The 25,558-nt window shown below is 48.8% G+C and overlaps 1 protein-coding gene across 2 annotated transcripts in view; it reads right to left on the minus strand.

Moving 5' to 3' along the window:
• Positions 1-25,558, minus strand: part of SREBF2 (sterol regulatory element binding transcription factor 2) — a 55,396-nt gene that overhangs the window by 6,751 nt on the left and 23,087 nt on the right. Inside the window, exons 3-15 of one of the 2 annotated variants that reach the window (XM_036931407.2) lie at positions 24,921-25,102; positions 24,092-24,238; positions 22,383-22,604; positions 21,266-21,380; positions 20,855-21,036; positions 19,152-19,344; positions 18,363-18,544; positions 15,966-16,233; positions 13,309-13,478; positions 5,827-5,995; positions 4,273-4,390; positions 3,322-3,431; positions 2,036-2,168 (exon numbers count right to left, since the gene is read on the minus strand). In XM_036931407.2, coding sequence (XP_036787302.2) covers positions 2,036-2,168; positions 3,322-3,431; positions 4,273-4,390; positions 5,827-5,995; positions 13,309-13,478; positions 15,966-16,233; positions 18,363-18,544; positions 19,152-19,344; positions 20,855-21,036; positions 21,266-21,380; positions 22,383-22,604; positions 24,092-24,238; positions 24,921-25,102 — 2,191 coding nt within the window. The remainder of the gene's footprint in view (positions 1-2,035; positions 2,169-3,321; positions 3,432-4,272; positions 4,391-5,826; positions 5,996-13,308; positions 13,479-15,965; positions 16,234-18,362; positions 18,545-19,151; positions 19,345-20,854; positions 21,037-21,265; positions 21,381-22,382; positions 22,605-24,091; positions 24,239-24,920; positions 25,103-25,558) is intronic. The other variant, XM_057486331.1, reaches the window with a different exon arrangement.

Below are 25,558 nucleotides of genomic sequence, written 5' to 3' on the forward strand. Positions count from 1 at the left end.
GAGCTACAGGGTCAACCCTGGCCAAGCAAGGCCCTCCTCAGCCTCACCAGAGCCTGTCTCCTGCCTGCCTCTGCCTCTGCTCCAGCTCCAGGCAACAGGAGCTCATCTTTCCCTCTCTTACTCCTGTGCCTCTGCTGATGTGGGGGGCCTTTACCTGGAATACTTTTCTCACCATTTCCCACAAGTCTTCCCACAGACTTGTTCACCTGCTGGGCCTGTGGTCTTCCTTCTGCTTTAGCCACTTTCTGTCCCTACAAGCCTCCTCTGGCTGCCTCCTGCCCTTCTGAAGCCACTCTGTTGCCCTCACACCAACTCTTGGCTTATGGGCCTCCCTCCCTCACCAGACACTGTGCTCTTCGGGGCAGACCTGCCTCTGGCCCAGGAGCCCTCCCAGTGAACAGATGCACTGGCTGCTTCTTAGAAGCCACCCCTGGCCCAGCCAAGGCAGTGGTGACAGCTCCCACAGGACACAGCACCAGTGTAGGATGGACCACTGGCTGCTTATGGCTGTAACTTGCTTTCTTGTTCACTGCCACCTCCTGAGAGGCAGCTGGCACCAAGCAGGCCCTCCGTTAAGTATTCACTGAATGATGATGGAGTCATGGAGGTGCACAGGAGACCTCAGAGCAGGGCATGTGGCTGAGAGGAAGGGATTGGAGACCTAGGCTCAATCACAGGACTGCCACTAAGACGATCAATAAAACAATCTGTGCCTGTTCCCTTATCTATAAAATGGTCACAGTCCCATTTGCTGCTACCCATGGTGACATGAAGAGTTGGCCCATTATTTGCACCTGCTCTCTAAGGCATCACTCCTCAAGAAGCCAGGTGTCAAGTCTCTGGAGAAACTTCGCTTCTTTTTATAAAGCAGATGAGGGTTGGGGAGGAGGGAAGGCTGGGGTGGGGTCCCCCAGCATCACCATCTCCAAAGAGCAGACGACCCTTGGAGTGACTGGATTCAGGGGCAGGAGCGCCTTGAGGGTTTAAGTTGCATGCTGGGGCTCTGCTGCTCTGAAGTGAAGTGACTTTAGACAATCTACCTGCCCAGTCTACCTGGGTTTCGTCGGTGCTGGCTGGGAGAAAACTCACACGGGGTTGAGTGCTAACACAGGGCTGGTGGTCATTGTGAGGGTGCTTAAAAATGGGTCACTTACAAGTAGTAATTCTACAGCATCCTACACTGATGGACAGTGACTGTAGTGGGGTTTGTGGGGGGGACGTGGTGAAGGGGGGAGTCTAGTAAACATAATGTTCCCCATGTAATTGTAGATTAAGGATACCAAAAAAAAATAATAATAATATGGGTCACTTAAATGAGACTGGGCATAAGATCTACTTTAGGGAATGTGCCTAGACCCACTTTTCTCAGCTCTCTCCTGGTAAAGAGTCTATTTGACAGGAAGTGCCATGGCCTTGACTCTGAGGACAGGACTTGGCGCAGTCTTTCTGCCTTGGAGTATTTTACAATCTCTTGAGTGGCACATGTCAAGGATGCTCAGATCCAGTTAGAGACAGTCAGGGTGTTGGCAGGCAGGCCTGCCCATCACTATGGACCAAATGCCCCCAAGAAGCAGGCATGAGTCCCATAAAAGGAAGGTCAGGCTCTCCAGTTATGCTTTGGGCTAAAGGTAAAGGCCCTTTTGGTGACAGGGCTGATGGGGGTGCACGGTGGCTGAAAGGAAACTGGATGGATTGCTGGCACACGAGTGGGAGCTGGGGTCTCATGAGCCCTGTGCTGCCCAGCAGCCACCACCACACTGCCTGGCCCCACATGAGGCCCAGGAGCCTAGGAAGCAGTGCTGCTAGGATAACACACAGGTGTGCTTGCCAAGCTCGGCTGCCCAGGTGCCCTCTTCCTCCCTCTTGCTTTATCTATCTAGCAAGTATCCCCTAAGCTGCCTGAACCTCACCCTGATGGCTGCCCAGACTTGCTCCCTCCCTCTGACCCAGACAAGCGAGCCTGGCATCCCCTGGCACACCAGGTGTTTGGGATTCTCCTAGAGAAATTAGAAAGTGGTCAAGGAGGCTTACGCACTCTGTCACTTCCAGGGCCTTGGGGACGTGCTCTACTTCAGTAAAATGAGTGCGCACAGCCAAGTCATCTCCCTGGAGCCAGCTGATGGCCATTGTGATCGCAGACGCCCACCACCGACAGACAATGTCTGGACCTAGTGGAGAACAACACTGAACATTAGCCCAGCACCACAGAAACCAGACCTGTGGCTCAGACCGGCTGGCTGCAGCTAGTTACCACGGGGCACACGCCACCTGTATCCTCTGGCAATGGCTCGGGGCCTTCAGGTTGCCCCGAAGGACCATCAACCACCACAACCTTTAGGAGACTGTCTGGCAATCTGTATCATAAGCCTTAGAAATGTTCACTTCAATTAATCTAGTAATCCTATTTTTGGCCACCTATCCCAAAGAAACTAGCCTAAATAGAGAAAAAAAGTTCAATGAAGATGTTCCCTATAGTGTTATTTTTAAATAAAAGTGGAAAAACCTAACTTCCTATAGTCATGAAAAATGGGGTTTCCCAAGTATTTGTAGTTGCAGGCTCATGTTAGAATCTTTTTAGGCTTTTCCTCTGAGGCACAGCTTTCTCAGCTGCAAAATAATGACACTAGTGATTGCACAAGGCCAGTGGGATGGACGTATAAGACAAAAGCCTAAGAGCACAATCTTTTCCTAACTCTGAAATAAAGACAGCCCATGAGGTCAGCAGTCATGATGGGGTGGCTGCTTTTCTGGGATCCTTCCCTCCCTAGGGAGAGCGGCCGGAAGGGAGCTCGACACCCTCCCCCAGCAGCCTCAGAAACTGATGTGCTAGCACCATGATGACAGTTTAGGGGCAGAAACAAAGACTGTCCTGGTGCCAATTCAGTCAGTGGATTGTGTGTGTCACCCAAGGCAATGGGTAGCTGGAGAACAGTACTGACACCCAGATGAGAGTGTCTTCCAGAGAGTGTCAGACCCAAGAGCATTCTCGGGCGACACTGTGCATTAAAAGGTGAGTCCCTAGCAGCCCCTGCGGCCTGGAGCACTTACTGTCCATGCTGGGCATTTGGGAAGGTTCCTGACCTGCCCTACCCCCAGGCAGGGTCCAGGGAAGGCATTCACTCCCTTGGTCCCACTTCAAGGAGAATGACTATTTTAGGGTAACAGGGCTTGGAGCTACATGAGGGCTATAGATACACACTTCAGATTCAGAGCAGATCTTGAGTACACACTCATAACCACCCCTGGAACCCTCGGGCAAAGGGCTGTGAAGGACTGAACTAAGCAGCCATGGCCTAGACAGCCACCCAGCAGGGTGCTTACCGAGGGCTGACTTGAGCACGGAGCTGCTGGAGAAGGGGGGGGTCACCATCCCCACAGAATCCACAAAAGAGTTAAGTAATTTCAGGTTCTCCAGAGCACTGGAGAATTCACTAGAAAGAAACGAAAGGGTCCTACGTCCATGAAAATGTACACAAGGACCTGCTTGTGGCCTGGCTGTTCAGCCCCCAGCTCCAAGACCCAGTGGACATTCTGGCCCCTTCCTCCTACCTTGCCAGGCACACTCGGAGCGCTGCCCCTGCACTGCTTACTCGCCATGTCTCCAGGCTAGTCCTCACACGCCAGCCTTTCTCTCTTTCATCAGAAACCTGACGCCTCCCCTTCAAGGCCCAGTTCAAATGTCCTCTCTTCCCAGAAGTTTTCTGATCTCCCAGGCAGAACTGCCCTCCCCTCCCTACCCAGGTGCACTCCAGTCAGGACCTGGGCCTTACACAGAGTCACCTTGGCACCTATCTGCCTCTCAGGTCTTAATCCATGAAGGAAAAACTCAGTAACTGTGTAGAATAATAATAAGAAAACAAAAAAGAAATTGCCTAGCATGATCAGTAAAGGTCTGGGTCCCCGAGATGTCCAGACCAGAGGGGTCTGCCTTCTGCCAAGCTTCCCTCATGCCCATTCTTAACCCTTCAACAGGCCACCCTTCCCCACCCAAGAAAGCACAGCAATTTAATCAAATCTCTGACCTGCTCTAAGAACTGACTCCACTTGGTGAAGGGATGAATCAAAAGGAGGAAAAAAAAAGACATACTCAGTTTGGGATTGAAGGGCAAAGAGGCCAGGGAGCTCATGGGGCTGCCATATTTGGGAAGTCAATTCAGAAGAATCACTCATTGCCCTGAAGACCCTACACTAGGGTGTGCTTCCTCCTGGGAGCTGGGCTCACAGCAGCCCTGAGCTTCCTGGGCAGATGGCCCAAGGCAGGGTGCTTGTTACCAGCTCTCTTCTTCCTGGTCTCCAGCCTTCTTCTTGGCCTGAGGTTTCACCAAGGACTCCACAGCTCGCTCTAGCAGGTTCTTGCAGAAGGCCTGGTGGACCTGGGCAACGGGGTCAGCTGAACAAGAGGAGAAAGGCCAGGACAAGGGTTAAATGGGTTTTATTTATAAGCCCATTTTGTCTTTACAGAGAAAACAGATGGGGAAAGGAACCCAAGAAACAGCTATTCCCTCTGTGTATCAAACCCCCTTCTCAACCAAACTCCAGAACCACCTTTTTAAACAATCAGAAGATGGGGGCAGGGGTGGAGAGAGTGGTCACCCCCAGATGCATGTGGTTTAGACCGTCTCAGTATTCCATTCAAGGTTGGGAGCTATAAGGTAGTAGCCGGAAGCCTTGTCAGAAAACAGAAAATGGGAAGGCGGACAGCTATCCCAAGTATCAGAGGCTGCCTGCCTCTTCCCTTTGTGGCTCAGAAGGACAGCCAGCTGAGGAGAACAAGGCGGTGGGGCTGCTGTCTTACAGCACATGAAGACCCTGCTCCTGTTTCCCAGAACATCCATGGGACTTGTGGTCAGCAGCTGTCTGGCTGAGCTGATTAAACAAGCGGCTTGGCAATGCTTGCAATAGCTGTCACTGACAAGTCCCCCAAGGGCAGGCCTAAAGAAGGCTGTCACCAGACCCTCTGCCCCCTCACACATGCAGACATGTGGGCCTCAATTTGATGAGGATGAGGCGGCAGAACACTTATAAACACATTCCAGGTGACAAGACCTAGAGCCAGAGCCCATAAGAGCTGAAAAAACCAGGGCAAGTCTACATGTAGACAAAGCAGACAGTAGGGACAGGCTGGGAGATTTAGGACTGCTTTATGCTTTTATCCTTCCTTTTTGGTGTTGCCCACCATTCAGAGCTTGAGCAATAAATTACTGTTTTTTTTAAAAAAAGGATAGCGAAACCTCCACCACAACACTGTCACACACACACACACACGCACGCACACACGCACACACACACACCTGAACCTGCAAAACATGCCTTAACTCCCCAGGCTTCCAGGTTGAGGGGAAAAGTCCACAGAAGGTGGAAAGCTGCTGGTGCTCAAGTCTGAGAGCTGAGCAAGTCACATCCAATAACTGTCAAACACCAGGGACAGCAAGCCAGCATCTCCTCCCGAGGCCTGCAGCCCTGTCCTTGACACCACTCTGAGCGCTCCATGACTGCCTGTCACCTATTGTTCCCTGACTGCTCCATACACATCTGTCTGCCTTCCAGGGGGACAGGAGACTGGAACCGGTGAACAGCAACTCCATGCATCCTTTGTGTTTTCAAAGTACCCAGAACGAGGGCAGAGAACACAGAGTGACTGATATGAGGACCATGGGCCTTGAATGTCAGGGGGCAGCTGCAAACTAACTTAGCTGGCCCGTGACCTCCCCAAGCTTGGGGGCAACACAAGATGACCCATGTCTCCACCTGGAGTACGGTCACCCTGCAGTATTGGTGGCTCTCGTGGCTTTCTCCAGTTCCCAATGGCTGCAAAGGTGTTCTCACCTGGGTTCCTCTGGGCACAGTACAAACTCTCCTTGGCAGCAGACTTCACTGACCAGCTCCGCTCCATGAAAAACTTCTGGCCCAGAGGGTGGCAGAGCCAGCGCAGCGAGTCAGGGACAGCATTGCGCTCGGGGCCACACAGGCTCTGGGCTCGACTGAGGAAGTAGTTCTGTGGAAGGACAAGATCCACGGGTGATCGTAGGGGACAGAATGCTGGCTACAGCCACCACAGGGTCACCACAAAGCATCACCATGGTGGAGGCATGCTGGGGGAAGGAGATCAACAGGAGGGCTGGGCCTCATGTGCCCCAAAGCAAAAGCCACCTCTGTCACAAGGGCACGTGGCTCCAGTCGAACAGGCCAGGCATGATGACCATGACCAAACCCCAGCAGGAGGGGAGGGCTGGCTTCAAGGCCCCTATGGGACCCATGCTGCATCCTATCCTGCTGGGTCTGCCTAACCCTACTGGAATCTCCTTCTGGACCTGCTGGCTTTCAACCTACAGAGCTGGGGAGGGTGTGGTTTGTCAAGGAGGGGTGTCTAGAGGCCTCCCAGATGCATTTCTACCCTCAGCCCCTTGAGTGCCGCTGTGCTCAAGCCAAGGAGTTCCTTGGATCTTGGGACCATTTCCCATCTGTCATTTTAATTACATATCTCTTAAGAGTATTTTTAGGCAAAACTATATTCTGCTTTGACTAATTTTTTTTCATCTCTTTTACCTTTGAGTATAGCATTTAGGACAGGCAAGTGGCTGGTAACTTATTTACCGTCCTTGCCACAGTAGAAAGCACTGGAGTGAAAGGACCCACACAGGCGTATGCATGCATGCATGAGTGTACCCTTTCCCCCAGAGCTGCCTTGCAAGGGCTTTGTCTTGCTCCCTAGAGACCCTACACCATCCCTAGAGGAGCCCCTCATGTGAACACCAGCTGTGAGGAAAGCCCAGGAAAACCTCTGCTGGGCAGTTCAAAGAGCCAGCACCCTTGCCTCCAAGGCCCCTCCACTGCCCACAGGATAATGTCACTCAAGGGCCTTAGGAAAAAGAATTGCAGGGACAATGCTCTCTATCCATGTTCAGAAACCCTGTCATTTTCTGAGTCAGTATCTTTATTCTAAAATCCATTATTTCCAACCCATAAAACCGCTCAATACAGGTTCATCTGAATGAGGAGCTGAGCAGAGAAGGATGGGAGGGAGGGTGAAGCACAAGACCCAGGCACTCAGGAGGCCCAGAGGAGGGCCTGCTGGGCCCACGGACTCCAGCCCTCACACCTCCACTCCTGGCTCCACAGTGAGGGTAATGTCTCCTTGTCTGGTTCAGTCTGATGGATCTGACCTTTGCTGTGCTCCAAGCAGACACCAACTAATGTAACAGTTTCAGAAGACTTGAATGCCAGGGTCAGAAATAGCACTGCCAAAGTGCTCGACGAACATGGACCGAGAAGGAACATGCCCCTCTCTGGGGGAATCCAGAGATGGCTTCCTGAACCTGAGAGAAAGTGACCTGGCCAAACTGCTCTACAGACACACTCTTATTTATCACAGCACTTATGGGACAAGGTGGGCATTCCACTGGTCTCTCATCACAGGGCCAGTGGCACTGATGGCCTCTTCTCCTCTTTGTTGACCAGCATATTTGAGGAAGGACACTGGAGAACAAATGGGGAGGAATCCCAGCACCTTCCCCCGACACTCAACAAAGCAGCTGCTGAGCCTGAACTTGTAACCGCAGCAGTTACAGTAGCAACTGAGGATCTAGAACAGGACTGGATGGAGGCTGGGACAATCCCAGGGCCTCTGAAGTGGGAGAACCTTCTAACTGCTGCCCCCAGCTCTCTCCAGAGAACACATACCCAAAAAGCAAGAGAGCCTGATGGCTACTCCAAGGGAAACTGAGGACCACTAGTGCCACAGAAGGGCCCAGACATCACCAACAGAAGCAGAAGCAAAAACTGGTTAGTTTTGCAAGAGGAACCCAGAGAAGCCATTAAAAAAATCATTAAGTTAAAATACACTTTAAAGCTTAAATCTTAAGAAAAGAAACCTCAGTTATAACAAATCTCAGTGGGGGCAGGGGAACTTGAGTGTAGTGGTTTGGATTAATAAGAAATATAAATCCTAGGATACAGTCATCCACAGTATGGCTTCCAGAAATGAAACTGAGAAAACTTCTGTTGCTCTTTTAGTTTTCTTGGCATTATCACCCTATGATAATTTTCCTAAATTCCACAGATACGAGTTCACTCAAGCTGGGGCCTAGGGATCCCTCTCCTATAATTCATCCACGAACTGCTGAACCGAGCAGCTGTGGCAGGGGACTCAGACCGTCCAGATCCTGAGAGCCACCTGTACTCAAGGTCAGTCCCAACCCCAGGTTGTGCCCCCACACAGGCCCGACCCTGTGGTTCTCAAATTGTGTGCCAAGGCAGCCCAAAGCACCGCAGTGATTCACAGGGGTGCATGGCTATTTTACATTTTTGAGGTAAATACAGCAATGCCCAATGCAAGTCTGACACCGAGTAAACTCCTAACTGGAGGTAGTAGCTGATGGGCTCAGGGTGACGTCGCACGCCCTTCCTTCATATGATGTCACAGCTTTGTGAAACCGAGTGATTGGGTGTTACTGTAATAATAAGCAAGTGCTACTTGTGAAAAATCAACATGGAACAGGAAATGAAGTTGGTGGTGTCCAATCTGATATCAAAGTTTGAGAAGGTGTGTGATGCTCAACAGGCATACCATAGCCCATTAATAAGTAATTATGGTTATTAAGAATAAAGTAAAAATATTATTTCTTTTTTCAATTTTGTACACTGTTATTTTGTAATGGCTACCAAATTGACAAGATCTAAATATTTACTAAGATGTCTGTAACTAACTATTAGCAAACAGAACTGTCAGGTATTTCTTTTAGCTGGGGGGAACCCTGAAAAAATTAGAGGCACAAAGGGTGCCAGGAACCAAGAAAGACTGGGAGCCTCTGGTCTAAACCATTTTCACAGAGGCCAGCCCTCTACTGGCCCTGGGGCCTCACTCATTTCCTAGCTAAATACATCTGGCAGAATTCAAAGCTGCTTCCTCCTTAAGAAAATTCGATCTGGGTGTCTTAGTCTGTCCCCTCCCAAGAGAAGCAGGCACAGGACAGGGCAGGTACTTACCTAGGAATCTGCTAATCTCCTTTCCCCACCTTACTGGAAATGAAAATGTGGCAATACCAATGTTCCAAATATCTCTATCCTTGGACTCAGCACCGTCACCTCTAGAGATTTAGTCTGCAGAGGTACTGGCACAAGTGTGCAATGAGGCTAGGCTCCCCTCAGCACTGTTCATAACTGCAAACACTGGAAGCAACCTGAACATTTGTCAGCAGCAACCTGGTTCAATCAAGGACTGCACGTACACATGCTGGAGTACCAGGCACCTCAGTCAGATACATAAGGAGGTGACAAAGAGGCCAACACTATCATTTGGTTGAAAAAAAGCAAGTGGCAAAACAGGGTTTATTGTACGATCATATCAAACAAATTACAATGCATATATATTAGTACATTCAGGAAGAAGATCCTGAGGAAACACATATCAGACTGTTCGCTGTATGTCAGGCACACTAAATGTTTCCTGGGGAGGCTCATGGGCAGGGGCAGTTTTACGGTGACCATTTTCCCAATCCTCAGCTGCCACACACACACCTTCCTCAAATGGGGTCTTTGAGTCTCTTTGAAGGGCAGCTGTGTCTTAGCAATAAGGACAATTCAAACCCAGTGGGATTTTGGGGAGGTTCCTGATGAGGAAATGCTCAGAAAGTTCTCAAATCCCTCCCCCTCTTGGCAGGTGGGGTGTGAAGCCAAGAAAGCCAAGGTAACAGGGTTTCTATTGAGGCTTCAGAAATATAGAGGAATCACAAGGTGCTTGGGTGTTTGGGATTGAAACAATGTATTCCTTCCCAGCAGACTCAGTGGGATTAAACAGCTTGTTAATCATAGTCATGGAAGCCCATTAGTTTATAATACGGTATCCAGGTGACCTTTATAGAAATAGATTAAAATATAACTAGCATCCTGAATACACCTATAGTGACCTAATAGCTCCTATTGCAACAGTTTCTGGGTGCTGACTGCCCCCTTAGCTTTGTAGTGAATGTATAAAAGGCATGGCCCTGCTGTACTTGGGGCTCAGACCTTTGTGGAGATCACTCTCCTCTGAGCCTGCTGGTGTAAAATAAATTTCCACCCTCCAAGACCTCCGAGTGCCACTTGGTTCTTCCATCAGCAATCCAGTCCAGGTTTTCCGGTTTTCTGTAACAATCCTACAATTTCTGTGGGAAAGTAAAGAGCAAAAACTAGCTGCTAAAGCCAGGGGACTGACACTTCCAGATATCAAGCATTAAAAGACTTAGCCATTAGGAGGATACAATGTTGTTCAGTGGACAGACTGGAGGGTCCAGAAGCAGACTCATCACACATGGACACTTGATTTATGGAAAAGGTACTGCTCAGTGCAGTGGGAAAGGACAGTCATTTTAATAACAGATTCTGGGGCAGAGAGATATGTGGAAAAAACTAGATCTTGCACCCCTACCTCCAAATCTACAAAAATCAACTCCAGGAGAATTAGGGACCTATGTGTAGAAATTTAAAAAGTGTCTAGCAGATAACAGGAGAATACGTCCATGACTTTGAGGTAAGGCAAAGATTTATTGAACAGGACATACAATGTCTAACTGTAAAGGGAAGGACTAATAATCTGGCTTCATGAACATTAAGAACTTGTGCTCATTAATCAACACCATTGAGAGAGAACAGCCACAGACCAGGAGGAAATACATGCAGAGCACATAGCCCACAAAGGCTCACAGCCAGAATAAAGAACTCCTCGAATAAATAAATAAAAATTAGGTGAAAGACCTGAATAGGGTGTTCACAAAAGAGACCATCCGGTATAAGAACAAAGCAAAAACTGAAGAAACAAAACAGCAGCAGACACAGAACCCAAGAATGGACTAACAGTTACCATAGGGAAAGGGACTGGGAAGGGTGGGTGGGGAGGGAGGGATAAGGGGTAAAAGGGGCATTACGATTAGCATGTACAATGTAGGGGGGACAGACACGGAGAAGGCAGTACAACACAGAGAAGACAAGTAGTGATTCTATAACATCTTACTACGCTGATGGACAGTGACTGTAAAGGGGTATATGGTGGGAACTTGATAATAGGGGGAGTCTAGTAACCATAATGTTGTTCATGTAATTGTACATTAATGATAGCAAAACAATAACAACAAAAAACAGACCATCCAAATGGCCAAAGAACAGGTCCTCAGCATCATTAATCACCTTGGAACTGCAAATGAAAACTACAAGATCCCACCAGAAGGCCTAACACAGCAGAAATGCCACTGTCACGTGTTTGATGAGGATGCTTAACTGGAACTCCTTCACACCACAGGTGGTGTGGAAATTGGCACACCCACTAAAGAAACCTGTTAAGCAGTGTCTCCTAAAGCTGATCTTGTGTATAACCTCTGACCCAGCAATGCCGTGCCTAGAAATGCAGTCACTGAAGGATGAATAGGAATGTTCACAGCAGCACTACTCGTAATAATCAAACCCAGGCAACAACTCCTAAGCCTGTCTACAAGAGTCCATCCTGTAATGGGCTACTACAGAACAATGAGAATGGACAAGCTGTAACTCTACACAACATAAATGGACCTTACACATGACCCTGAGCAAAAGCAGTCAGAAACAAACAGTACATACTGAATAACTCCTTTTATATAAAGTTTCAATAGAGGCAATATGTCTAGGTGATGAGGGCAGTGGCTACTCTGGCTGGAGGGCTTATGGGGAGGGGCACTTTGCTGACTGTAAGGGGGCCCAAGGGGCTTCAAGGGTCTTGGCTCAGCTCTGCTTCCTGATCTGTCTGCTGGTTATATGACGTGTTCACTTTGTAAAGTGAATTAACTGCATATTTATGATTTATGTACTTTTCTACATGCATATTGTACTTTGATAAGTTTACAGGAACAACAAATAGGCAGATAAAACTGTGGTGACAGAATTCAGAAGAATAATGGTTATCTTTGTGGGGGGCAGGGTGAATGAAGGCCTGCAGAAGAAGGCTTCTGGTGTCATGGGAGCAAACTATTTCTTGCCCTAGGTGGTTGTTACATGGGTGAGTTCACTTTGTGAAAACTCATCAAGCTGTGAGTTAAAATGCCCACATTTTTCTGTATGTGCATTGTATTTTGATAAAATTAATGTTATTAAGATGCTTTTTTGGGGTAGAGAAGTTATAATGTGGTATCAGCCCAGAGGACTAGGATGAACAAATGGAACAGGGGTGTCACTTAGCCAACACCTCCAGCCCTCAGCCTAGACTTGCTTGCCCAGAAAGCCCGCACTGACTTCCCCTAACAATGGCTCAGGAGCCCAGTGTGCTCTCTGCGCGGCCAGATCAGCCCCATCCCCACACTAACCTACTGTCCCGGAGACCTGGTCCTTGACTGGATTCCCCCCTGCCAGAATGTATCCTCCCCAGAGACAGGGCAATGTCCTGCTCACCACTACATTTCCACTCCTGGAAGTGCCTGGCCCTGAGAGGGGACTCTAATTTTACATTCTATTCTAATTGGCATTCTAATAGTAATCGCAATTCTACATTCCAAGTAATGCATGCTGAATGAAATCTTATCTAGGGTCACGGAACAGGGTTGAGACATGGCAAGTACAATGGGCTTCCCCACACCCTACCTAGACTATGGTGACATATGTCAGGAAATATATCAGTGTCACCACAGGGCCCATTCCTGTTCTTCCTCAGCTCATCAGTGCTGTTATTGAGATGTGGAAACAGAGATGTGTTCGTTCTGTTCTGAACAGAGCTGATGTATTTCAGCAGCCTACCCAGTGCAGGCACTGAGTAAAACATGGCTGTTGTTGCTGGAGTGAGAGAAAGCCTAAGGCCAGAAGGTGTTGTGAACTAGTTGATAACATGGACTGGGAGGTACCCAAATTGTAAATTCTCAAGGCTGGCCCCATGCCAGGCGCACTGGAGGTGTCTCGTAACTGTAGTTCCTGCCCTGAGCTCTTCAAGCATGTGCACTGTTTTCTGTTTCTGGACCCAAAGTGTTATGATCAACACAAGGTATCTAAAAAGCACCTTTTGAGTGAATAACAGAACCAGGAGACACAAACAAGATTCTAAGAATTTTTATGACCACCTGGAGAGCAGAAAAGTCATATATTTAACCTCTGAATATGGTCACTCTGTATTGCTGAATTAATCTGCCTACCTCAGGGTACCAAAATGTCCTGTTTACGCCTGTATGGGCCATGAGGGAGTAATTTTGGTCTGTTTTTTCACTGCCATTAAGTATTTGTGGATGACCCACTGAATAAATGTTTGCCCCCATCCGGTGGTCAGCGCCCAAGGGCAGGGCCACATCTATGGCTTGTGGGACAGAACTGGAGGGTACTTACCGCCAGGAAGCCCAGCTTGCCTCCACATCGGGTCTTGAGCCCCATGGCGGCAGTCAGATGGATCTCAACCAGCGTGCTGGGAGCGATTTTCTCCTCTGCACATTCAGCCAGGTTCACAGCACACAAAGCCATGTGTACATCTGAACAGGCAGATCCTGCAGGAAGCTTCCCTGTGGCAGGCAGAAACAGACACTGATACTGACAAGATCCCCCCAAACGAAGCTTTTCCTGTTTCTCTAGCACAACCAGAACAGGAGCAGAACAACAGGGCACGTCCATGAACTCTAGGATCAGACAGTCCTGGATGATGCCAGGCGCTGCAACTTAGTTGTGTTATCTTACAGCTGTTGGGGACAAGAGAAAATAAATGCATGTCAAGTGTCTGGTACTTTTATAAAGTGTCCTTGTATAATGAGCAGTCATGATCACAGGATTTCCAAGAATGCACTGCAACATTTTCCAAAACTGTCAACAGCACATCCACACTTTGCTAATACAGCCCTGTGTCTCCAAACATTGCAAGAGAGGGAACAACAACTTAAAAAAACACAACAGTGATGTGAATTTATTTTCAATTTAAAAAGATCCTATAACATGTAAGTATGTATCCTTTTGAAAGGGGAAATAACACAAAATTGACCAGCAACGGCCAGATTAGCAGGTGACAGGCCAGGAAAGTATTACTACATCCTCCCATATGAGGGCCACACAGCTCATTTAGGGTGACCCTGAAGTCAGGAGCCATAGTGCCCTTGCACAAGCACGAGGGTCCAGCAGGCCTCTGAGGCTTTCACACTATTGTTTGCTCTGGTCCTCACTACAGGGCTGGAGGCAGCCTTGTTTTTCTGAGGGGGAGGCTGAGCCTCTGGGGTGGTCTCACATCAAAGGTCCAATTGGTGGCCCAACCAGGCCTCCCTACCTTACCCAGCCCTGCAGCCTTCTCCCTGGTCTTTTTATCAGCCTCACACTTCGTCATGCACAGCTATTAGTTGTCTCCCCTTGAAGACATCATCACATTTTCTCCTTTGGGGGGAGGGCGGAGGGCAGTGTGGGGACCACGTTTTAGTCACCTCTGTCCTCACAGTGCCTTGCACCAGGCAAGACCCGCACACAGTGCTCAGTGGATGTGAAGGGAATGAAAGATGTGAGCTATCCTGTCTGGAATTCTCCAGAACCTAACAGCTATGAGGACACAGCCTCATTGGAGACCGGCGATGGAGTTCATTCTGGACCCCAAGGGCACACTGAGGGGGCAGAGAAGAGTGAAGCAGGCAAGGCTTGCAGATAGGGGCCCTCTGCTAGAACCCTACTACCATGGCTGGTACTAAAAGCCCACAGCTGGCCCCCTGGTCTAATCTCCCATTCACTCAATCCCTGGGACCTGCTAAAGCCACTCCTCCAGACTAAAGCTCTCTCAGCCACCAGGACATTGCCATCACCTCCTTATTATAACTACATCCCATTGGTGCTCTCTGGCCCTCACCTTTGGACATCCCCAAGACAACCTCCCTTTTTGAACCCTCTGACTTTGCCTCCCCTGCACCAGGCCTCTTGCTTCTCTGACTCTCCAGCTGCCACTTCCAGGCAGCCTCCACCCAACAACCTGTCCAGCCTGCCCAGTCCAGGTGGTGTTTTTCCTAGTGCAATTGAGGGTCCCCTGTAAATGCCCTTTTGCCAGCGCCCTCTCCTGGCTGCAGACCCAGCACGCGCACCTGCCACTGAGTATTTCCCTCCATGTCTCATGGGCAGGGGTCCCTAACGAAGTCCCTCATCTTCTCCCCAGAAAGCTGCTCTTCCTCCCATTTCGCTCACCTCTGTCTGCGGCAACACTGTCCACCCAAACTCTCAAGCAAGAAGCCAAGGAACGATCTCAACCAGTTCCTTTCCTTACCCTGCACATCCAGTAGGCCCCCAAATCCCGTCAACCCCTCTCTACTCTCTCCCGCTGCCCTCTTGGCATCTCTATCTTCATCCACATTAGCTCCTATCTGGCCTCCCTGATGCTAGCCTTAATCCTTTCCACCTGTTTTCTGCCTCCCATCAGAGGGAATCTTCTAAATTTCAGAGGCACAACTCTGAAAATATCATCCTTTTCCTAATGCCTTCACTGCCCTGGCCCCCATCATTCCCCCATGTACAGATCATGCTAGGACAACCCCCAGGTGGGCTCCTCCCTGAGAACACCCCTCTGCCTGGAAGGTATATCCCTTTTGCAGAGCTGGTGAACTCCATGCATCTCCACACATTGTTCCATGCAAAGCCAAGACTTTCCAGAAAGCCTTTCCCAAAGCACCCCCTCCCTCCAACTGAAGCCAGATCTTCTGCCACCTCTACCACACTGAACTGTGATTCACTTGCTGATCTGCTGACTTTCTATTAGAGCAGGAGCATACTGAGTGAAATGAATGGCCACATTTTCAATGCCAGCAACTTTAAGCTCACCATTAATTTAAGTACCACTAAGGAAAAGACACTGCCGACTCAGCCATTACATGCCTCGCATAGAGGACACAGCGCCAAGTGTGGAGATGTTAATGCGAAAAATGTGCAACTCATACACTAATGAGCCATCTTTACAGCTATGGATGTGGGTGGAAACCATTCTAGGCTGGTGAGGTGGCAGCTCAAGGCAAGCCAGACAGTGGCAGCACCCCCACCTGTGATATGCAGCTGGTGCAGCCGGTGATAGGCCAGGGCTGCATCTCGGGCGCTGGTCTTAGCTTCGTCCTCAAAGCCTGCTGAGGTGGCCCGCCGGCGCTGGAAGACCTTCTTGAGCAGCCAGCGCACCAGGTGCAGCTTCTGCAGACTGTAGCGGATCACACTCCAGGAGAGGCTGCAGGCCAGGTCCAGGCGCGAGGTGGGCAGCGCCCGGCCCAACACCGACAGGCAGGTTTGAAGGTTGTCAGCAGCAGCTGCAAAATCCCCCTAGAGCGGCAAGAAGTGTAATGTTCATGGCCTTGCTGTGGCCTTTTGGTTTTGCTTTGATAAAAACTTCTACTCTCCTTCATCCCCCAGATTACCAGAGTAATAAATGCACTCAAGAAAATCTGGGAAAAGTCAGGAAGCTACAAAAAAGTAAAAAAAAAAAATCACCTATAACCTTATCCCTCAGAAAGAATGACTGCTGACATTTCACTGTTTCCTCCAGGCCTTTTACTAAATGGGCTGTATGGTATTCTATCTTTGAGCAAATACTCAGCTGCCCACAGCAGCTTTTATATGTAACACGGATTCAGATGAACTATGGGCTCATTTTAGCTTTGAACTTCTCAAAATTTGGTCTCCAGGGACCAGTAGCAGCAGCCCCTGGGATCTTGTTAGAAATGCAAAATCTTGGTACCCCACCCACACTCCGCCCGACCTACTCAATCAGAACCCCTGGGGTTGGCGCCCTCTAGGTAATTCCAATGCCTGTTCAAGTTGGAGAACCATGGTTTTAGGCAAATATTTGACTAAGTTACTCTAACCAACCCAAAAGAGTTGTCAACTCTTTGCCAACCCAAAAGGGCCTAGTGGAGAGTCTATGGCCCTGGCACAGAAGACCTCTCTCTGTTTCTCTCATTCCTGGGGCACTGAAGTAAGCTCCCTTCTCCTCCTGAACACAGTGGGCAGAATACCTTTGCTCTTCGCCTGCACCATTACTGGGAAGTGGATCATTACCAGGGGAAAATGGATGACAACCCTCTGAGAGTGACAACCTCTAAGGTGATGGTGGCATCTTTCCAGCCAGGAGAGGCACCCGAATTCACAGATTCCAAAGGGGGTGGGCTTTTTCCTTTGTTCCCTGGCTCCTCTCCCTCGTCGTTCCCGTGAAGGCTAGCTGTTTCCAAGGCCACCAGGGCATTTCCAACTCATCAATCCAACTTCTCCCGAGCACCCTCTCCCGGCAGACAGGCAGATAAGATGTACAGCTTCCAGCACTCTGGTCCCCCAGCCTCGGGCTCCTCCCTCTCAGGGCCTGCTCACAGCACTTCTAAGTGACTGGGCACAGACAGAGCCCATCTGTCTTCCAGCCTCCCCCGTCTTTGAGTCAATGTCACTGTCACTTTCCCTTTGTCCTGAATTCATGTTCTTCCTTCATTTCCAGGTCCATGCCCTCTCTTGTCTAGCCTGTTCTAAGGGCCCCCTAACTTGTTTCCATGCATTTCGTGTCTCCTTCTTTCAACTCGTCCTTCACACAAGCTGACAGAATGACATTTGTGAAACACAGGCCTGGACCTGCCTCTAGAATATACACCTTGGGATATTCTTCTCTGCGAATAGTCCTGCTTCTAAAAGCAGGTCGCCAATGACCACATCAATATTCTAGCAGCCACAGCCTCAGCCATGGCTGACAGATCTGGGCTGGTCCCAGATTCTCTTGTGTGGGCACTGCAGCTTGAGGGCAGGAGAGCGGGCCGTGGTTTGCTGCTGCTGAGGAGTGTTCTCGTTCTTGTCCCTCCTGTGACATGAATGTTTAACTCTTCCTTCCATGCTGTGAGTTGCCCCAGAATCCTTCTCATATACTGTCCTTTGTTGATTTCAAAAGAAACTTTCAGCTAGTTTTCCAGCTCAAAAACCTTTTTGGTGCTCCACAGAATTGGGGAAAGAGCCCCAAATCCATTCTAGTCTAAGACCTCTCCAATCAGGGCCCTAGCTCTATCACGAGCCTTAGCCCTCATCATTCTCTGACAGACCCTCACCCCCAGACATCCCCATGTGCTGGTCCCCAAATCACCATCTACTCATCCTTTCCTTTCAGCTTAGAAGGTCCATCCTGCTCTTCATGTCTCTGCTCATGCCCCAGATTCCCTCCTTCAGAACTCTTCTCTTCTGCCCCAAACTGCCACAGCCTGTCATGCTACAGACTGTGGATTACCTCGTGTCCCTGGAATTCCTTTATGTGGAGGTGCTCTTGTCTCGGCCACCTGTTCACTGTTAGGGGCCAGGTCCCTTCCTCCTCTAGTGGTCCACAAGCATCTACTGTGGGACTGCATACATTGAGGTATTCAGTACAAGTTGCTGAGTTATCAGCCAAGCCTGGTGGAAGGGGAAAGGCAGGCAGGAGAACTCACCCTGGCAAGGTCCAGGTCTGCCTGCTTCCGGTGCCTCCAAAAGGTGACTGAGGAGCGCGAATGTGGCTGGATCACTGGCTCCCCGTGGACCAGTAGCTTCACAAAGACACTCAGGACAATCACACCATTCACCAGCCATAAGAGCAACGTTGACATCATCCAGTCAAACCAGCCCCCAGAACCTAAAGAGGAGTGTCTCAGCTGAGCCCCTGAGAAAGGGCCTCCTGGAGCAGCCCTGGGAGACTGCAGGGCAACTGATGGACCCCTAACATCTGGTGGGCAAGAGCCTTCAACCTCATTTTCAAAAGAAAGGGTGGATAACAGGATTGTTTCATTTACTAACAATGTCTAGGTACTTAGAGTAGGAATAACATATACACCTTAATCCACCCTAAAGGCAAATTTGGGAAAATTTTATAGCCTGAATAAGAATCTGTAGCTTTATCACTATGGAACTGAGTGCCACAAACATTTGTTAGCCATTGGCTTCATGACTGAGGCAAAAACACATCTACCTTCAAACAGGTACACTCCCTTTTCCCCACTCTCTCCTCCCTGTAATTACAACAGTGTGGCTTCCTGGCTTGTTTAGCTCTTTCTGACTGAGCTCGGGTTTACCCACTACTTCCAAAACACGACTTACGCCAGTCCCAATCAGAAGCAGCAGGTGGGGCCCACTACAGAAGCCCGTTGGGACTTGGTGGACAAGCCAAGCAGTTTGTACACAGGGCCTGTCTCCTGCCACAGCAGCTCAACAATGCCCAGTGGCACAAGGGGCCCTCCACCTACCTGACTCAAGCGACAGTATGCTGCGGCCAGAGCCTGAGTACGGGTGCTGGTCAGAGCTGCGGGCTCCTCCCCACTGCAGCAGGGCAGTCAGGGGGTTAAAGGAGAGGCACAGGAAGGTGAGGACACACAGCAGAATTCGCGAGCGGTCCACCATGCCCAGCGCTACAGGAGGAGAGTCCGGCTCATCTTTGACCTTCAAAACAGGGCCTTGAGGTTGGAATGAGTACTGCCTGGGTTTTTACAGCACATTACTTTTTTATATATTGGGATCAGGCTGTGAGATTTAAATTCAAGGCCACTAAGTCAGACAGGAATAAACCAAGGAGGGAACTAAGAAGGTCACATCCCTCCACCTGCCGCTCAAACACCAGAGCACCAGTCACCACAGACAGGTAAGCTCTGGTTTTAAAACGGAGCTCTGTCACAGCAAAGAAAACCCAGCGTGATTTGGTTTCTGTAATTCCACAACAGGCAAAACTACTCTACAGGGACAGAATGCAGCTCAGTGGCTCTCTGAGGCTGGAGAGGGATGTTGAACCACGTGCAGAGGGGTGTGAAGGAGCTCTGTGGATGATGGCAATGCCCTCTATCTTGATTACAGAGACAGTTACCTAAGTGTATACATTTGTTAAAGCTCCCCACAATGTATGACAGTACTGTACAACACTGTAAAATAGGCATACTTATTGTATATAAAACTCTACCTTAACAAATTCGATTAAAGCCCATACTTGGCATGGATCTGGCTATAGGAACTTGCTCTAAAATCATAACGCTGCTTTTTTTCCTCTCCATTTCAGAGGGACAATGGAGGCAGAGACCCCACCCACCCAGGGAGCCTGCAGAGGGAGGGAGGAAGGCTGGAGTGGGATGTGCCCTGACACACCATGCCACTCCTTTTTAACATTTTCAAACCATCTGAAAAATTATTTGGATGATTCAGAAGCCTAGGTAACTCAATGTGTATGTCATAGGGCTTTTTGGTACCAAACAGAATCATGTTTATAAAATATTTCAAAACCAGGGCTCAAAATTAAGTATGTGACACTATGAATAGTTCGATCAAAAACTTATGCTACAAGGGAACTTCATGATTTTGGAGTCAGAAACTGCCAATGTCAAAATATGGCACAGAACCCAGCGGTCTCCACAGGTTCCCCAGGAACCTCATTAGGCTTGAACCTCTTGTAAATAGTTCCATTAAGCAACAATTGTTTGGCGCTTTCTACAACAATTAAAGGCCCTTGGTTGGAATGTTATTTGTTAGATTGCAAATTGCAATCATTTCTGGAAGAGGACCCAGAGGCAGCCTCATCTTAAGCCAACTATCAACCACACAAAGTGGTCCTGCCAGGCCCATTACAGGCGAGAGGAGCGATGAGGCGCCTCCAGTAACTCTGAGTGCCTGCCTGACAGCTGCTCTGTGCTCCCCTTCTGGATTTGGCCCTTATTCCTCTCTGACAGGTTCTTTCAGCAAGGACCAGTTAAAACAGACTACATTTAAACCAATTAAACTGACTCTGTAAACAGCAGGGGCTGTTTCCCTTTGTTCTCCAGGACCTGCCTAATTTTATAGAATTCCTGTTTCTCTCCGGCCCAGGCCCTCTGAACACCTGTCGTGGCCCCTGTCTGCAGTCTCCCCACTACTAACTTAGGGGACATGGGAGAGATGCCAGCAGTCAGGGCATTTCAAAGGCTCATACCTTTGCATCATCCAACAGAGGGCTTCCTGGCTCAGAGTCGATGGAGTAGGGGGAGAAGCCAGCCTGGGACCCTGAGTCAGAGGCCGGAGGGGACATCAGAAGGACATTTTGATTGAAGTCATCGATCTTCAGGTCCACATCATTGTCCACCAGGCTGCCTAGGTCAATGCCCTTTAGGAACTCTGCAAAGAAAATCTTACCATGCAAACAGTCTGTTTTTATAGAACCCCACCTAGACTGGGTCTGGGCTGGGCAGGGGGCACATGGCTCCTGCTACAGCCCTTAAGGCACCCAGTATACATCAGTGGGCCCTCTCCAGTGCTCAGCCCAGGACTTCTATAACCACAAGGCCTATGACCCCTTCTCAATGGGCACACTCCCTGTGACAACCCCTCTCAGAGGCACACTCACTGTTCTTCTGATTTGCTAGCTTCAGCACCATGTTCTCCTGGCGCAGTTTATGATTGACCTGCTGCAAGTACTTGATGTAGTCAATGGCCTTCCTCAGAACACCAGACTTGTGCATCTGCACAGGAAGATGGGTAAAAATGTAGTGGCATCAGTGCATGCTGCACAATGAGGACAGCAGAGGCCTGGAGCTTATGGGGTAAGAGCATGGCTCTGGAGTGGGAGGGACCAGGTTCAGATGCTGGCTCTCCCACTGGTGAGCTGTGCTATCCAGGAAAGATTACTCAATATTGCTGAATCGCACTCTCCTTCTCCTTAAAATGGGAATGATGATAATATGTGAATCATAGGCTTACAATGAGGGCAAAAGTGAGATAACACATAAAAAGCTTAGCTTCTGGCTTGGCCCATAGTGACACTTGATACTGATAAGTATTTGCTATTATTCCTACTTCCTATAATAATCCTAGCACCATAACAAACTTTAAGGAAAACAAATGACAAAAAAACCCAGCATTGTTGTATAGCTATCTTAAGTAAAGGTAATTAATACCTTGCAGATTTTTAGGCTATAAGGAAAATGAAATTTTCTTTCAAAATAGAGATGAAAATGAATAAATTAATTGGTAAAAAAAACACACACACAAAAATAACACAGAACAAACTATGTGCTAGAAGACACATTGCCTGAAACACCAGACATACATGAGAAAATAATTTCCTGTATTTATTGTTGGTTAAACCCAATCTATTTTTTCTCTTACCCAAAAAGTAAAAATATTGCTAGCCCCGCCTGAACACAATTAAACATATGCCTGCAATGCTACCAGCTGACTCCAAGGTACAACACAGTCCCGTATCTGGCCCCAGCGAGTGGCAGGCAGCTCTCTGCCTATGACACAAGGTCCAGGCAGGCCACTGCCTTACCAACCTCTAACAGTTCCCATCTCTTGGTCAATATTTGATAATCTTGAAAACCCCCAAGATGTTTTAATAAGGAGGCACCTCTAACTCATTCTTGTGTTCACTAGCTGGGGCTTAGGTCTTCTTAAATTCCTAAGGCAAAGACAGGTAGAAAGGGCATGGTGGGGCATGAAACACCGTTTTGACTGGCACCTACCTTGGCATCTGTCCCCATGACCAAGTCCTTCAACTCGATGATTTTGTCATTGATGGAGGAGCGGTACCGCTTCTCAATGATGTTGTGTGTTGTCCGCCTTTCTCCTTCTTTGGGGGGCTCGAACTGCTTGACTCCCCCGGGTACCTGCTTAATGGGCACTTTCTCTTGTCCCATCATCACAGGCATTGTGGTCAGAATAGTCCCACTGCTGCCCACCAGAGTCTAAAGTAGGCACAGACAGGGAAGAATTACCCCGTGGTTAGTCTGAGTCAAACAACCTCACAGCACAAACCTGCTAGCCTTGGCCATGCGGCATCACCTGGCAACACTCTGTGTGGTTTAACACCTTCCTGGATTGATCAAGTCAGGCCCTAAGACGCCTTAGGAGCCACAGTACCCATCAGTTACTCTGCCCTTTCAGAATCACTGTCAGTAAGTCACACCACAATAGGGTGCATGTGGCTTAATATGCCTTAACTTTGATCTGGGGTGCCAGGACAAGCCATATAATTTCTGCTTTGCTGGAAACCATTAACCACCTCTAGGCTCAGAGAGTGAGCACTACGTCACTCTGGTCCCAAGGAAAACATTACCTTGGTTTATGACACACTTTTCCCTTTATATGACAGTGAAGTAACTTACTGCATTTCTGTATATAATTTGGTCATCAAAAAGCTCAAGGGAAGAACTGACATTGTGTAAAGGATCAGAGACGTTTTACTAAAAAAAAAAAAAAAACAGGCCAACCATAGATGAGCATCTCCCTTTTCCCTTCAACTCTTTCTCCTGATTCCTTTTTTTATTAATTTGTCATACTTTCTTCAATAAATGGCCTCAATCTCCAAGCGATCAACAAATAAAAAGCTATTCAACTTCAGTCATCAATAAATAATTTGCACATAATTAAAACACACACACATTAAGTGTATAGATTGACGAGTTTTAACGTATGTATATGATATATGTAACCAGGTAACCCAGACGAAGACATAGACCATTTCTAGCTCCATAGAAAGCTTCCTTGTGCCTCTTCCCAGTACCACCCAGCACCCCCTCTTGTAATCACTGCTCTTAAGTCTTGCCTCCTCTTGAACTTCATACAAATAGAATCATCGGCATGAACTCTTCTGTGACAGGCTCCTTTTGCTCAAATACTATTTTTGAGGTTCAGCCAGAGTTGTAGGTATCACCTGTTCTTTTTGAATGGATGTTTGAGTTGTTTCCAGTTCTTGGCTTTTATGAATAAAGCTTGCTTTCAAATTTTGATCATCTCTTACTCTGTAACTCTCTTGCCACAAGATGCTCTAAGTGGCTGAGACTCTACAACTCAAAGAGGGGTGCCTTCCATGCCCCTCACCTTGGAGCCCCTCCCTGCCTGGTGCGCCTAGGGTCCTTCAGAAGGCAAATCTCCATCAGCAGGACCTAAGTGGTGGACGGTCCTATGCAGAGCTGTTGCCCAGGAGCTGGGCATCCTCCTCTATTCCTCCTTCCCACTAGTAGACCCTAGAACTCCCACAGAACACACATTGGTGGTACTTCTCAAGGGGAAAAAAAACTAAAAGAGGTAATATTTGCAATTTGACTGACACATTCCATAGAGCTGTACCTAATCAGCATGGAGAGGCTTTGCCAACATCTCTGAGGCCCAACACTGCCAAGAAAAGAGGAGCGGGGCAGAGGAGGTGGGGTTGGGGGAAGGCGGCCCTTACTGGTACTTGAAGGGCTGCTGTCTGGATGGGGGTGGTGAGGGCAGTGAGGGCTGGGTTCTGGACTGCGGCCATGACAGGACTGCCATCTGTTTTCAGTGTGGTCAAAACAAGGGAATCAGTCTTGATGATCTGAGGCTGTACCAGGACCTGGATGGAGAAGGAAGAAAAGGAAACAAAGGTAGCATATTTAATTTAGCATAACTGCATTAACTTCTTATTGCAGACAATCCCCCAGCCCAGGGAAGAATGAGAAAATTAAAATTTTCATGAAACTGAGAATGCAGCTTGATTACTGAATTGAGAAGGAGAGTGTAGCTAAAGAGGGTCCTGGGTTTTAAGGTTGAAAGGCTTCCAGGAGATCAGTGACAATGGCCTAGCAGGGCTGGAGAGCAGGCCTGGCTTGGGGGGATAGAAAAGGGGATAGAGATCTGATTTTGGACAAACTCAGAAAAGCCAGGATCATGGCTGAGAAGCAAAAATGATAAACCTGGACATTTTTTAAAGATAAATTACTTCGTTAATAAGAAAATACAGTTCACTACATGACTTCAAAACATTCTCGCACATATCTTTCCAATTTTATACCCATTATGTGTGCAAATGAGTTGATACACCCACGTTGCCCGAGTCTCTGTGATGAGAGTGTACGTCTACAGATGTGATCGCAAATCAGGTCTCTACTGACTCGCAGGGCCCAGGCACCCCACCTGCCCTACAAGCTGCTCCCTTATGCTCTACTGATCCTTCTTAGCTGGCAGACCACGTGTTTGAGCAAAGACTAGCCGAGAGCCCGAACCAGCACCTCCCTGAATCCTCGCTGGCCACCTACCGGGACCTGCTGCACCTGGGGCGCAGCAACTGTCTGCACGGTGGCTGGAGCAAGGGTCTGCAGCGTGCCATTGGCTGTCTGCGTCAGCACCCGCTGGGCCTGCATCGTCTGCACCTGCTGCTGGATGGTGACTGGCTGCACCTGGGAGGATGTCACTAGGCTTTGTACTTGAGGCTGAAGGACTTGGGAGAAGAGGAGGAAAAAGTCACGATGAGGAAGGCAGTTAGTTGGTCCCTGCAGCTGAGGCAATAACCGAGGATGGAGTGCCTCATAATAATCCTATGCCCCACCTGCTGAAGATGTGCACAGCCATTTACCACTCCCTGGGGCTTCATTCCCTCCCACGAAAGGAACGGAAAGCCTACTCTGCGATGACTGTCCCGGCAGGCAAAACCCAGACTGGATTTTTGCTCAGATGCCTCCACCCAGCCCAAGCCCTTGAGGCCATGGAAGAACTGTCAGATCCTTTGAAATTCAGGGCAATACTAACCTACCCAGGGGTCCCCACAGAGTCAGAGGGAAACCTGATGAAAAGGCGCTGGCACAACAGTCACTCACCACCGCAGAGAGCCTCTGGGGGGCACGCTATGCCAAGACCCAGCACCTGGGTTAAGTCATATTCTTCTCCACAGTGGACA

Source organism: Manis pentadactyla, chromosome 10 (genome assembly GCF_030020395.1).
Source record: "Manis pentadactyla isolate mManPen7 chromosome 10, mManPen7.hap1, whole genome shotgun sequence".
NCBI classification, from domain to species: Eukaryota; Metazoa; Chordata; class Mammalia; order Pholidota; family Manidae; genus Manis; species Manis pentadactyla.